Consider the following 15,970-nt stretch of genomic DNA (forward strand, 5'->3'; position numbering starts at 1 on the left):
GCGCTATCTGATCTTGTCTGTGGGCCAGATTAGATTTTACTTCAAGATTTCAGGTGCGCCTTTAAAGAAGCCGGCGCAGACATAGCTGCTGGCTACGTGGAGCAATTGCCTTCGTCTTCTGGATCACACCGTGAAACGACCTGCGGAAGGTATGCTTTGTGTCCGGAGACGGCGTATAAGCAGCTCCCGTTTTTAAGCAACCCCCCTCAGCAAATCACTTCTGTACCTTTTAAGTAAATCGTCTTCAGTTTTAATTTCCTCTGCCTCTGATACTGTCGGTGACTTATGCCTGAAAGTTCATCTCTACACAGAGCCATAAGGGAAAAGATGGCAAACGAAAGGAAGAATATTGACAATGATACCTTTCCCAGTTTCTTTGCCAAAAGATACCAACTACAAGTGTTTGCTGAAGACTTCACTTTGCGGGTGAAGATGGACTCATTACTGGAATGGCTTTCATCACAAGGCACTGTTGTATCAGAGGAGGAAGTACTATCTGATACAGTCGATAAGAGAGTGGAAGTTGTGAGCAAATGAGTATACTTGGCCTCTAAATTCTCCAACAGACTCTCTGCATATGTCAATTATGTCACTTTCCTAACTTAGTGAGCAGAGAGAACACGATGTGGCGGCAACCTCTACCGTATTAATCACGGAACAGCAAGCCTACTTTCTTTCAGATAGAACATTTGGCTCATTGGGGACAGCAGTACATGGGTCTTCAATGATGTGAGAAGACACATTTGGTTGAGGTCTGGGAAGGTGGATGCGTCACAAAATAACCGCTTGATGGATATTGCCTTCGCTGTGTTGAAGTTGTTTCGTGACCAGTTAAAGACTCTGTAAAAAAAAAAAAAAACAGTAAAGGACAAAAATATAATTGCTCCTTCAAAATTAGCGACGAGGGAAACATGTTATGCCTCGAAAAGGGCTTTTGGTGCAGCCTTTCAAGCTAAATTGATGAACCAGCTCTATCGAGGTCCGGGGATGTGGCAAGTCTGTCCTACTAAAAAGTCCTGGGCTAAAGCAAAAGTGACTTCCAATCCATCTCTGAAGTCATGACTATGCTAGGAAACAACTGACTGCTTTCCAGGAGAAGTCTAGACAGTCAATTACGGATCAGTGAAGAAGCATGCTTTGTTAAAGAAAGATCAGGCTCTAGTACAGTGGTCAGTAAAAACTGTATCGCCCTCATAGAGGGTAAAAGGATTCTACTCAATCCTCGTTTTGGTTCAAAAGGTATCTGGACGCTTCAGACCAGTTATGGATCTAAAGACAGTGAACACCTTTATTCCATTTTTAAAACACAAGATGATGTTTTTACAGACTGAATTCCAGCATCCAAAAAAATGAAGACTTTCTAGCATCGCTGGATTTCACAGATGCATATCTGTGCATTCTCATATTTCAGGTGTTTGAGACGTATCTCTGATTTGTGATTCAAGATGATCATTATCAGTTTTAGGTCCTGTCCTTCGGATTGTCCAGCTCTCCAAGGGTCGAGGGGTCTATACCAAGGAATTGATTGGCACTGTTGGTGGAGCTGCTACATGCAATAGGTATTCTAATTTTCAAATATTTTAATGACTGATCTGTTCCAGAAGCTAGGATCAAACATTTAATCTCCACTAACTTAGACTATCTCAACAGGCAAGGGCTGGCTAAAAATGCAAGGTTTAAGGGCTTAATCAGTGAGGATTATACCTTGGGCCAGACTCCATATTTACCCAATAGTAAATCATTTACTTTGGCATTAAGCTTCCAAGCCACAACATTACGAACACAGAGTTCCAGTTTTGCCAGAAATATGTTAATCACTACAGTGGCGATTAAAGCCAGATCATCTGGAGAAGGGGTTCCCTCTGGAAGGCCTTCTCCCAAAAATCATGATGACAGATGCATATGAGTTGGGGAGCGATAATAGACATCAAGTCAGCACAGGGGTAGTGGTTCGAGAATCAACGAGTTTGGTCCTCCAGTTGGACTGAGTTACATTTTGCTTCTCTGGTCAGTGATCACAATGTTCAGCTCAAGAGAGATAGCCAGGTGGTGTAAGCATATGTCAACCATCAAGGGGGGTCATAGAGTCATGCATTGTGACTTGTCGCGCAGGAGAAATGCCCTTGGGCCTTATAGGCGGCCGACCGTCAGGGAAGGAGATTGAGCCTGCAGGTCATCTTAGCAGATTCTTCCCTTCCTTGTAAAAGCAAGCCCTATTTCTAACAGTATTCCACCAAATAGTGCAGAAAGAAAACAGAGGTGGACTTTTTTGCAGGCAAAACTTTAGTTCAGTTTGAGAATACCCTTTGAGGAAGTTTGTAAGGTAGATGCACTATCCTTTCTCTTTCCTCCTTTTACCCTAGAGTTGTGGGTATTTAAGAATGTGAAGTAGGATCACGCAGATGTTCTGTAGGTACCCCCATAGTGGAAGTGGTATCCATAGGGCCCCCTGCTTCTCCACTTGGGGGTTCCAGATCCATGGATGATACCAGTGTATCCTTGGTTTATGAGGAACAGCTATATGTCTCTGTCAGCTCTGAACCATCTACAGATGGGGGTTAGTGGTTGAACGATAGTTACTAAAGAGTTTGGAATGGTTACTAGAAGGAAGAGAGCATATTCAAAAGGCTAAGAATACAACTATACTTGAATTTTATTTGAGATTTTGCAAGAAGTTTGAGAAATGGTGTTAAACCTGAAACTGAAACACAATCTCCTGTGAACCAGCTGTAGTTTCGGATTTTTTAAAAGATGGATTTCAGGTGAGTCTTGTGGTCTCAAGCTCAGAGCACAGTGGGCAGTAGTAAGAGTGCTTAAAAGCCCACAACTTGTGGTCATAAGGCTGATAGCAAAATGATTGTTAAGAAGCTATTTTTATCAAAAGATCAGTGGTTCATTCTCCTGAACCATCATGGAAATTACCATTTGTTTTACAGGCACTCCAAAAATCACATGAGATATGTTTCTTATAAACTATTGCTTTTGTTTGCTATCTCCTTGGGGAGAAAAACTGGGGAAATGAGGGCCCTTTTGGGATCAGAACTTTTGTTAAGGTTCTTTTGGGGCAAGTTTTTAAGGCTTCAGGTGGCTTTCTTCTTACAGAGATCAATGGGCCATGTTTAAGGGAGCATCAATCAGTGGTATATGTAATGCTGCCACATGGGCTTGCCTTCATATCATAATGAGGCATTATAGGCTGCTATTGGAAATATTGACTCTGGTTTATTTGGTATCACAGTAAAGAGTGCAGTTTTCAAATGAGAAGGAAGTGAGTAAAACTTATTTTTCAACTGTTATGATATATGGTTACTTTTTCATCATAAAAGGAGTTGAAGCTAAGTGATTGGCTTGGTATCAACTTAATCTTTAAGGACTGTGTCGAGGGAGATGGATGAGAAGTTAATGGTCTGGGTATTTATGGTAATCTTCATTACCCCTAGCCCAGGCTTTCCTGATCCAAGCTGAATGTTGAGTAGTGGAAGAGTATGGAAATTATTATTATTGTTCCCAGGCCAGCATAAATAAAAGAGGTGACATGAAAGGGTAGCAGAGGTGCAACTGGGGAACTGTTGCTTCAAAATTCATCACTCAGCCCCATCCTCTTCAACGCATACATTATACTTTTGGTCAATGTCATTCATGTACACAATATCAACATCCTCAACTATGCTGACAACATGCAACTGATACTCTCCCTTGGACATGGCCCTAACACAAGAAACATATTCCCCACCTGCATGACCAAAGTTAAAGTCGCTAACTGGATGGAAGCCAACAGTCTCAAACTCTACACCGACAAGACAGAAGTAGTGATCCTTGACATGAGCACCTGACCATAAGCTATTTTCATTTTTCTGGGGCTATTTCCGCATGGTGGCACATAGACACATGGTATCGATGTGTGCTATAGGTTTACACCATCACATTTTTAGGTTTCGGCTACCGTCCCACTGCGAAAGCAGTGGGTGGGCGGAGCCGAAATCTTTTGTTAGTAGTATGGGGGCCTGAACATGCCCCTCTTCTCCATTGGTTGGCCTCGTAAATGCTGGCCAGCCATTGGAGGAGAGGAGCGTCACTGAGTTCAGGGCCCGCCTTGACGCGATTCGGGGGCGTTTCTGTGTCTTTTTTTAAGTCACGCCCTCTCCTCTTCCCATTGGCTGGAATTTTACCTTCCAGCCAATGGGAAGGGGAGAGCACGCAAACACGCCCCCGAATCGCGAAACAACCTGTTGCTCTGCTCCAGACTTGCCTCCCTGCCTCCCGCTCTCCGCCCCCCCTCCCGCTGTTGAGGACTCAAGCTCTGCTGCTCCCCTGCGCTGCACTGCAGACTCACTTGCCAGCAGAGCTGACTCAGATAGTAAACGGTTAAATCTGTCTTCCTCGCTCTGAAAGTCAGTGGGTGTTCCAATGTTACGCATTCTGCGACTGCCCTTGCTAACTCCAAGCCCTAGCGCCGCGCGCCAGTGGCACAGCGCGGTGCTGCTGTCAATCATTACACTGACTCACTCTCTGTTGAAGACTCGCGGGCGTACTGGCCCCTCACAGCTCAGCAGAGGTTGCTACTGGCTGGTGTTGCGCCGTGGGATGGATTATAATGATCGGATGTGACCTCATCACGTCCGCCTGCACAGGAAGTGGTCCCTGTTCGTTAGAGTGGCGGGGGGGCTCAACAGAGACAGTCAGTGTCGGTGACTAGTCGAGTGCCTGCTGCCTCAGCCTGCGCATACTTTTAGCGGCCGGGCGGGGACGAGACCGTAAGACAGCATCATCGACTCACCTGCAGTGACTCACTGCCTGTCAGTCTCGGCAATGGGCCCGCGCATCAGGCAGATCGTGTGATCCTCCTCCAGATGATTGCGGGAGAGTCACGGCCGCCATACCGCCGGCAGTGTGAGACAGAGAGAGATAGAAGTAAGTATAAATGGCCAGGTAGCCACCACGAACGTAGGTTGTAGTCATGTGTTGTGAAGTTGTTGTCAGACACAGTTGCAGGCCAGGGCTGGTCTGTCTAGTAATCCTTCTGAGGTTTATCTGCAAGAAAAGATGATCTGAATCCAGAATCTGCAAGCCGCAGGGGAAGGCTGCTCTGTCTCGTGACACCTTCGGTTTTTCATTGGGCTCCTCCACCTCATTGAAAGCACTTAGTTTAGTAGTACGACTTGGCCAGGCAGCCTGCTGCCACTCAGCACTGACCAAGTTGTAGTGTGCGTTGTCAATTTTTGTTGTCACACACTGACACACACAGCGTGGAGCCGAACGCACGCACTGCAAGATCTTTAATTTCACACACAGTTGCAGGCAGGGCTGCTCTGTCCCGTCATCCTTCTGAGGTCGGCAAGATCTGATTTCAGAAGACCGTTGTAATCTGCAGGCCGCAGGACTGCTGTCTCTCGTGACACACCTTCTGAGGTTTTTAATTGCTTGGGCTCCACCTCATTGAAAGCACTTAGTAGTAAGTACTTATTGGCCAGGCAGCGTGCTGTCACTGACTTTGTAGTGTGCTGTTGTAACTTACTTGTTGTCACACTATGACACAGCAGCCCAGCAGCACACCAGTTGTTCCTGTGCAGCGGCTGCTAAGCCACACAATCTTGCCCGGCCAGTGTTTTCTGCGGCGGGAGACTTTGCACCGAGGTGCTGCCCGTACAATTGGTGCTCCTTGAGTCACCTCACAAAGTAAATTGTGCCTCAGTGAGGAATCTCTCTTTTCTTCAAAATGTGCTTTACATTTTATGAATAGCGCTAGCACCCCGCCAGTCCTGCTCGTCCAATTACTATCAGCGCCAACAACGTTAATTCAGCACAGTTCACGAGGTCTGTGTCTGTGTAGTAGCTGTGACAGCCCATAACTTCTGAACACAAATGTGTGCAGGGGCCTCCCTGTTCATATGGGCAGTGTGCGGGCTCTGCATTCACATTACGATATGCTATGCAAGTTATTTCATTACTTGTTGCAGAGGCCTGCTTGGGATTTTGTTTAGAAGTGACACTAGCGAATTTAAACCCAAACCCCTTCCATTTGCCGATCCTACCTGCAAACTGATAGTTTCTTTCTACGATTCCACGCTTCTCAAAGGGTGAGATGGAGGATTACAATTTCATATCTACCGCTGCACTGTCATACTGAAGATTAACAGTATTGTTATGTTATATATCTTGTTTCGATAGCGCTTATGGTGCCTTATGGCTACCTCATTGTACTTAGTCAATTAAATATTAATGAAATCGGTGTGGCGCAGCTTTATAGGTGTGTGTTATTATGGACAGCTCTGCTTCTGATCTCCACAATTGCGTTTTTGTCTAAACGTTTACATTTTGGGCTGTTTCTTTAGCCATTATGGCATCTTGAGGTCACCTAAAAGTGCTGGAGAGTTCCGGAGCTAGTTTTTGGTACACCCATGCTGCCATCCGTACGTGAGGTGCTCGTGCCCTGCTCTTCACATCCGGCCTAAGCAGCATATTGCTTGTAAGACCTGAGCGCTCCTGTTTTTATAAATGACAAAAACCTTTTCTGAAAAGCAGCGTGAAAATGCAAAAGGGAGAAATGGTCCCTTAGGGGGAAAAAAGCACACTTTGACTAGTTACAGTTCACATTTAATGGTTCAAAAAATTATTTCTTTTATTACCATGATTGATCATCTGTGTGACATTTCTATCTCCATGGAGTTTTAAAAGATAAGCCTGTTGCTAGCCTGAAATATAAATGGCTCCTCTCGGATCCCCTTCCTGTAACCATCATCTTAGAAAGGGGCGGTAGGTTAGTGACTTTGCATTTCAGGGTTTTCGCAACAGCTTGAAAGTCTTTCCAAAGCTTATTATTGTTGTAGAGGGCATATTTTCTGGTATTTAGCTTTTTCCATGGATTTAAGTGCTTAGTTTTATTCAGGGGAAACATGTCTCTGAGAACTGCAGCCACGTCGTCTGCCTCTGGTTAGTGCCCTTTCATTTGTGGTGCTATGCTACAGTTTTAAGACCTTCTAAGAGTTTATTGTTGCTCAGATTGGTGTAATTTCTGATATTTATCTGTTTCCCTCGTCGTCATTGCTTGATGTTGCTCGCGAGAAAGTGTCACTCATAGACATTGAAATGTCACTCATAATTACACTGACATCATGAAAATGTCACACATAGCAATCTGAAACCTTGGCAGCTATGCTGTACCGTGAGTTATGATGTTGAATTTGGGTCTGAGCAAGTAACCAGTACACCAAGCTTATGCACAGTAATAGTGAAAATGGTTCTGGGTCCATTTTGAAAACAGTAGTAACGGTAACAAATTTCAGGCGTGCACAATGAAGTGGAGCAGGTGGGCGTGTTTTCTCGTAGTCGCCGTTCCATCAAATTGACGTTGCTGTTATGTACTTTGGCTCGTGAGCTCTGCTTCCCGTCCCCCTCCCCATGTCCGTTCCGCCCCCCTCCCCATGTCCGTTCCGCCCCCCTCCCCGTGTGCCCGTTCCCGCCCCCCCTCCCCTTTCACTCTCCGTTGCTGTTATGTACTTTGCCTCGTGAGCTCTGTTTCCCGCCCCCCCCTCCCCTCCCGCTGTCCGCTCCGCCCCCCCTCCCCTTTCACTCTGTTGCTTGTTATTTCATGCTTACACCGACAGAACATGCAAAGAATGCATTATAAGAAGGCGACACAGGTCCTGGTAGCCCTGCCGGCTCCTGCTATCCCCTTGGCTACGATGGTGGGCACTTTTCACATCTGCAGCTAGCCGCCTAGCCCCGATATGGACACGGATGTCCGCCGCTGATTTAAATGTCCTCCGTGCCGACCTCATCCCTCATCTGATGTACTCGTTCGTTCCAGCTGCGCCCGCACCCCGTGATGTCTTGAGCCACCCCTGAGCAGGTTCACATGCTAGCAACCCCTTTTATCTTTTAAATTGACTTTGGGGATAGGTTTCTTTCAGGTGCAGAATAAACCGCATTGTCTACAGGGCCCAGGTCTCACTTGCACCGTAATTATTTGCGAAGAGATACCCCATTCAGACTGAACTTTCCAAACACTTGCCTCATCCATCGCATTTTGTTGGAGAGTTTAATCTGGACCCCCCCCAAACAAAGGTGAAAACACCTAGGCTCAACCTGGCCGAGCAGCAGAGAGCCGAACAGATCTGTTCATGTATGTGTCACGAGTGTAAGCTGCAGCGAACGGAGCTACACGCTGCTGCATGTGTTCCCCAGGAGAGCAGACAATCATGTCTGCCAAGTCGAAAGAAGACAGAAGGCCAATTGCAGCTATTGCTGTACCCTCCTCCTGCCTCAAATGCCAATTGTGGGGATGAAGGAGGCCACACCACAAGATGCCTCTCATTGCATCAAATCATGCACCCAGACCAATCTATTGACCCTGGATGGAGGAGAGCAAAATCGTGGCCTAGAACCATTCTTGCCCCTGCCTGTGGAATGTGCAGAACCAGAGTGGTCAGAGCCAACCCATCTGTCAAGAGTACTGGGTCCAGCCAATGGCGAAGACTGGCCCAGCTGAGAGACATCAGCACCACTTCCTGAAGGCTTCGGTTTCTGGGGCACCCCAGTGGAACATGTGTTGCGCGAGGGTCTGCCCACAATCCTGAACATATCACGCTGTTCTGAGGTGACCGGACATGCCAGTGCTTTCTTGGAAGGTATCAGGCCTATCGGGCTCTCTTGAAGCTTCAGAGTATGAGAAGACTAGTGAGCATTAAATACAGTGCTCACAAATTGCTGAGCCTGGCCGTGTACTAGATAAGACTTCAGTTGGTTGAGCCACAAATGCACCTGCACTAGCATCCACAGACTTGAGGAAAGAACGGACTAGGGAGACACCACTTTTTGAGATGGAGATGAAATAGGAGGAATCTTGTATGTGCAACTTCAAGCTGAAAAGCCATCACTTTTGCGCACGCATCATGGCACCACCTTGGCATACAACGTAAATCAATACGGATGATATTTTATTCCCCGGCACAAAAGGCTAACAGGATATTAAATGGCACACAACCAGTGCTGGGCATTATGCCCTAATTTTAATTTTTTTTTAATTTCTCTTGGTATGTGATTTTTCTAAAAGGGAACAGCACAGAAGAAAGAAGTTGTTTCCAGTGTACTGACGATATAGTCGCCTACTGTACACCCAATATTTTGTGGAAGGTCCACTTTTCCCACAGCCACCTGCATGATTTCCTGCTATAGACAAACATATTTCTGGACTGCTGTGGCAGACACTGAAGTAGTTCCTTTGAAACACGAAGGCACCGATTAGAAGTGGGTCAGAGTTCCCAACCTGTGCGCAAACCCCCGTTTGCAAAGAGTTCAGAATTAGGAGGTGGCTGATATTTAGTGCATTGGGTAATTACCGGATGTGTTAAATAGCTCTCCCTTTGTTGAATTTAGGCGGGGCAAATATGCCACAATTTAGAAGGTAAAAATGTGCATGGTATCCCTCAGAAACTCGTTAAAGGTGCTACTTATTGCACCTAATAAATAACAAACCCCAGAGTATCGTTATTTAACTAAAAGAATAAACAAGCATTAACAATGCAACGGTTTCGCCTTTGGAAAAGTTTGAGCGATTGGCATTGTAAATGACAACATTTTTATTTATGTGTTGGTTTTGAAAACAGATAAATAAATGGCATTGTCATTTACATTGCCAATAGCTCTAACTTTTCCAAAGGCGAAACCGTTGCATTGTAAATGCTTGTTTTAATTGGGATTTATGGTTTTGCAGCCTTGAAAAAGTCTGGAGTATGAAACACTTGTCAGCACCTCTTGTTGGCAAAACCAATCATAACATGTGCAGAACCTGGTTGTGAATAAAGAAGAAGAATTCAAAATTAATCTCCCCGACATTGGATTTTCTTATCAGGGATTGCAGTGAAACAGCAGAGTGTGTGCTTCAATGTCATTTTTGTATAAGTTGTCCAGCCTGTTCCACAGTACGACGAGGTGCATCCGAGGTGGCTGGGTGCTGTCATCATGGGAACATCACTGTAAAGGACTTATTGTGTCTTGTTTATGAGATTGGACATTAGTACTATTGCCTAACACAATTGATGGGCATGCAAACGTTTAGCATAGCCACCTCGGTTTTGTTCCAATCATTAGTGAAAGACAGAGCTGATTGTAGCTCACGGTCTGCCTACACTTTGAAGGGGAACAGAGATTCCCCTACAAAGAGAAGTTAGGTACCTGAATAAAGGGAGGTGTTTTATGGGTTCATAGGATCTTCTTTCCCCCTTAAGATGGGTACACTGACTGTGTGCCATCTCACTGAGGTGCAATCAAAATATCTCCTGAAGACCTCTTTGCCTCTGCCTCTGCGTCCATAATGCAGCGTGGGCACAGAAGCAACATGTTTGCATCATTTTCATGGGGCCGCAACCCTATGCAAATGATGAAATGCCCTTTTAGGATAGAAGATGCACTACACATGTGCTAATACTATCTGTATTGCAGAAGGGGCCACACAAGTGACTACAGCCCCTTCTGCATACAAAAGTGCCTCGGGTGCAGAAAGAGAGTGCATGTGCCCTTAGTGCCCCCAGGCCACTTTATGTAATACAGCCCTAGGAAAGCTAATTGTAACACAAACTATGCAAGACAGAAGTCACTTATTCAACCAAGTTAGAAGTCACAAATACAGGAGGGAGTGAGAGTCACAGTCACAGATACAAGAACAGTTTTCACAGCTAGGTCCCACAGACAAAGTTCATGGCTACAGGCACCAATCATGACAATTAAGTGTGTTTCTCTTTATATCAATTGCCTATTAATCTAGTCCTAAATCAATTAACCTTATAATAAGAAATGTTGATAAGTTGAAGCAAAATGAAATCCTAATAATTGGGATATCGGAAGTCTTGTCAAAGCAAGGAGAACTCAACATTGACGCATCTGAGCCCCAATCGGACACTTACGCACTCCATGTCAAGTGTGTGACAACTCTTTTGGCACTCGGATCCTCTGGAACCCACACTGGAATTGGCACAGTCAAAATAAATCATTGGAGCCAAACACTCTAGAAGAGAGAAGGGAAGACAAGTGAATGTGTCATGCAGCTCTCATCTCCAAGTGCTTTAGCAGTGTGTTTCCAGTGGAGGTGATGGGTGATTCGGTTTAAAAGGCCCTCTATTGGGAGGGTACGTGGGACTCCATACATGAGATCAGAGCTACAGGTAGTGAAGATGTGCAAGGCAAGAAATACAGAGTTTGAGAATGTATGTAGGGCGATCAAACACAGGAGATGATTGGGTCTCCAAGTGTAGGATAAATAATAAAGGGAGTGAATGAGATAGAAAAGATTCAGGGAGTGAGTGAACAGCATACAGAAGGGAAATGGATGGAAAAATGAAGCGGGTCAATGGCGATACTTTGTTCAGTTGGAACGCAACTAATACATCATGCACAAGTAATACATACAGTGAGCAAGATCCCATCTATCATTGATGCTAGATGTGAAAGAGACATGTACAATGCAATTTATTCAAAGAGTGAGTGATTTGATTTGATTTGATTTGATTTGATTTGGACTTGTAGAGCGCATGGCTGCCCTAGAGCGTCCCAGCGCTAATCCTAATCTGAACCTGGTGAACTCAAGCGAAAGCAAGATTAGAGGGTGGTAGGGAACAAAAAGGTTTTAAGTGCTCTTCTGAATTTCAGGTGATCCGGTTCCATTCGGAGTTCTCTAGGGAGAGCATTCCATTTGTTTGACACATTCAGTGAGAACCGTCGGCCTCCTGTTCATGCTTTCCTCACTCGTGGGACAATGGCCAGATTTTCTCCATCCGAGCGAAGGGCCCTGGTCGACTTGTAAGGTCGGATCAATCCTCTCAAGGCTGGAGGGCCTTTGCCTTGCAGGGTCTTATGTGCAATACAGAGAGACTTGAAAGAGACCCGCTCTTGGATGGGGAGCCAGTGCAGGGCTTTCAGCAATGGTTTGGCTGAGGCCCTTCTCGGCGCCCCCATCAGCAGCCTGGCTGCGGCATTCTGAGCTCGCTGAAGAGTCTTGATGGTAGCAAGAGGGGCTGCGAGGAAAAGGGAGTTACCATAATCCAGTTTGGACAAAATCAAACCCTGGATTAACAGCTTTCTAGATTGAAACGGAAGGAGAGGAAGTACCTTCCGGGCTGCCCGAAGCAGGCCGAAGCAGCCTCCAACCACTTTGGTGAGATGCAGTATTAAGCCAGAGGTGCAGGGAAGTAGTGAGCTCTGTGTATGAGACCATTTGTATAGAGAGTGAGACGCCATACAACATGGAGAATGAGAGATAATGCACTTAGGACAGCAGGGATAGGGTTAGTAGCAAGACTTCAGGTAGGATACTATAAAGACGGTGAGTGGGTGAGACTCCATCTGTCACAGTGTGAATTTAAACTCACGACATATGGTGAATATGGTGAAGGAGTGAAACGCCATGTGTGAGATTTATTATACAAGGAGTGAGTGAGACCACCTCGATGAGTCAAGTCAAGAGGGGAGTGAGTGAAATCGGATACGAGATCTGTTATATGAAGGCTGTCTGTAGCTTAAGATACAAAACATAATAAAAGGATTAAAACTTCATATACAAGATCAGTCATACACACTGAGTCAGTCTAATTGCGACACACTGTAATTGTTGCTGTGTCCAGAGTCTGGGGCTTTATTGATATTAGACAGAGATCTGCTATTACCTGGTTCTCTACTGTGCTCCCCGATACAGCTCAGTTTTCCCTGTGTGCAGGTGCTGAAAGGGAAAGAAGGCAGAACATAAATACATATCTCCCGCACAATATCTCTTCCCAAACTTAAACATTTGTCCCGAGGCAGCAGTGCAAATTTGTGGTTCTGCTCAGGATTACCATAACTGATTACATCAATAACTTGTCCTTTACTTTTTTCAGATCTGTTATTAATCAAGCTTCACATATTTTCTACTATTCTCCTACTACTGCACTGAAGGTAGTCTTGTGAAAGAAAAGTGAATCTACGCCAAAATGATGTCGCTGCAATCCATTCTATGCACGCCTATTAGAAGTTACTTATCTGTAACTTCATCTCATGGACTCAAATGCATTTGAATTACCTTGAACCTTGAACTCTCCATTCATTCCTATGGGCCAAAAGGCCCATAGAAATGAATGGAGAGTATTCCTTATTTACGATTAGCAATTAGCTAATCGCAAATAAGATAGCGATTTTAAGGGTGCCAGGGGTGTCCAAAGGACACCCTGTAGCACCCCTTAAATACAAATTGAAACAGGTGTTGCGCACACACATGTCCAAAGGACATGTGTGTGTGCAACATGCAACTTAGAAAAATGCTTTTAAAAGCATTTTTCTAAGTTTTCACTATTTACCACGAGGTTTGACCTCGCGGTAAATAGCGGGCCGAAATTGCGAATTCGCAATTTTTAAATGGATGATGAATTGCATTTAAGGAATCTCAAATAGAGATTCCTTAAATGTTATTCCTCGCTAAATTGCGAAATCGCTATTACCGATTTTTGCATTTGGGATGATGAATCCCAAATGCAAAAATAGCGCTCGCAAAGGGCCAGATTCTCAGAATCTGGCCCTTTGCGAGCCGATTTCGGCTTGATGAATCAGGCTGTAAGTGTTTGTAGTGAGGTGGCAGACGCTACATGAGCCACATCGAGTATGTCCCCTCACTGACGGTAGAGTACTGGATGTCTCATCTGATAAGAGGCGGATGCATTCATGATCATAAGTAATCCTGTCCAGAATTACTATCGCACAGCCCTTATCAGCAGGTTTCACAATTATAGTAGAGTACTCCTCTAGGTCCTTTATGGCTTTTTCTCTACATCAAATAGGTTTGAGAATGCGCAAGTTCTATTCTCTTGAAAGGTCTCCAGATCATAAACCACTGCTTGTTCGAAAGTTCCCACCTCCAAAGGTAGCACTGAAAGTTGAAGAGTGAAGGTGGACTTAGAGCGTAAGGCAGTATCACCCTTGTAGTGATCATTATATTCCTTATCCTGGAGAAAGATTTGAAGTCTGAGATTTCTGAAGAAAGTCACTAGATCTTGCCACAACTGAAAATGGTTCAGATGGTTAGTAGGAACGAAGCCAATCCCTTGTTAAGTAGTTTATTTTGGGCTTCTGAAAGTGTCACTGAGGACAAATTAACCACTAGGGAGGTATATGGCTGGGCCCTGGTGTCATGTTCGATGCCATGCTCCTCGTGACACGTTGGGTGATCTCTTGGTCTTGGTCTTCCCAAGGCACCTATTTATGCCCTTGCATTTTGGAATGAAGTGCATTGCTTTTGTTTTAATCCGGGCAACCTGGGTGGAGCCTCTGTGACATCACATGATGTGGTGAGTCACGTGGGGAGAAGGTCTCTGCTATTTTTGTCCGTAGTGATCCATGAATCCACTGTTGTATGGGTTGAGGTATTGCTACGCATTCATCTTTGTATGAATGTGTGTGGCAACCTAAAATACCTGAGTTTCTGTTGATGTTCAGTTGATATAATGGTGTAATTGACTTTGTTTCTCCTTGCCTTCCCGATCCTGAGATCAGGACGTGCTTCTTAGTGACATCATACATTGGGTGTGGTCACGTGGTTAGCACGCTGCCTCGTGATTGGCTCCACTTCTAGGAAGTGAAGTATTTGTATGGGAGCTTCGGCCGGCCACGGATGCACTACACGGCAGGTCTGCTTCCGGCCAATTAAGCTTGAACCACCCACGGGACAGTAAGTGGGGTATCTGGAACATTGAACTTGGGAGAAGGGAGTTGATTTTGGATTGATGAATTTTCGCTGTCCTGGAACCGGCGAGAGATGAATAATAATGGGACAAAGTCTGGTGCTTTTGGGAAGGGCATATTACGTTATATAAAGAGGATGGATCAAGGTGTCCTTTCCATGTTTTTCCCTGACCTTCTAGGTTGTGTCCTCTGGGGTTCATCCACCCTGCTGCCATTTCAAGCCCGGAATAACGATAAACTCGGTGAGTGTGGCAGTTCGGGGGTTAGTTTTTATGCGTCACAAGGTCAAGAACGATACCTCAGAGTTGCCTTGTCTTGTGGAAAAGTTGTTCATCGTAAATATGAGGAGGCTGTGTTTTATGCTTTTAGTATCTGTTACCTATACTCTGATACTGAATGAATAATTCAGGGTTATGTAACTAGGGTGTGAGGCCTATTATGGCTGTGATCGGGGGTAGTATACTACAAAGTTTAAAGAGTGTTCAAAGTGAGTTTAATGGAGACTCATTATCTCATAACAAGGATCTCTGTGATAATCCCTGATGTATGTCTTTTATCTTTGCAGTATATGTGTCCAATGTTAAAGGGAAGTACCTCCACAAAGCAGGACTACTGCACTTACTTACTCTGGATACTAACCTAAATAAGGTAACAGGCTTTGGACTGGGCCGGATAAGGAGTCCTGAGGATGACCGGCGTGACCCTCGATTGTGGGCACAGGGTAATTCGGTCGAAACATGTTGACCTTAGCAGTCGCGGGAGGGTTGATGTGAGTCTCTAACTTTCTCACAAATACACCCATCCCTTTCAACTTTTAATCCTGTCCTTGGGGCTCTGGAATAAAATAATGTATCACTTCCACTGCACTTTTTCTTATCACGATTCCCAGTCAGGGTTGGTAGCACTTTATACTCACCCATACATATAAATGTTTTTGTTTGTCTGTGTTGTTTTGTTACTCCCTACCCCATGCTCCACCCTGTGCGTGGCTACGCCAGGGTGTATTGCAAGCAGACCCGATGATGAAGCATGTCTGTAGAAGACCGGTGAGACCCTCGATTATGGGCACGGGGTAATTCGGCCAAAACATGTTGACTTTAGCAGTCTCTGGAGCGTTGATGTGAGTCTCTAACTTTCTCACAAATACACCCATCCCTTTCAACTTTTAATCCTGTCCTTGGGGCTCTGGAATAAAATAATGTATGGAGTACCCATGAGGAGATTTTAACATCACTTCCACTGCACTTTTTCTTATCACGATTCCCAGTCA

At 45.0% G+C, this 15,970-nt stretch overlaps 1 protein-coding gene across 1 annotated transcript in view; it reads right to left on the bottom strand.

Moving 5' to 3' along the window:
* LOC147733205 (uncharacterized) overlaps positions 1-15,970 on the bottom strand; it is a 618,178-nt gene that overhangs the window by 339,340 nt on the left and 262,868 nt on the right. The window contains exons 17-18 of the mRNA XM_086957739.1: positions 12,657-12,709; positions 10,902-11,002 (exon numbers count right to left, since the gene is read on the bottom strand). Of these exons, the coding sequence (XP_086813865.1) occupies positions 10,902-11,002; positions 12,657-12,709 (154 nt within the window). The remainder of the gene's footprint in view (positions 1-10,901; positions 11,003-12,656; positions 12,710-15,970) is intronic.

Source organism: Lissotriton vulgaris, chromosome 2_1 (genome assembly GCF_964263255.1).
Source record: "Lissotriton vulgaris chromosome 2_1, aLisVul1.2, whole genome shotgun sequence".
In the NCBI taxonomy this organism is placed as follows: Eukaryota; Metazoa; Chordata; class Amphibia; order Caudata; family Salamandridae; genus Lissotriton; species Lissotriton vulgaris.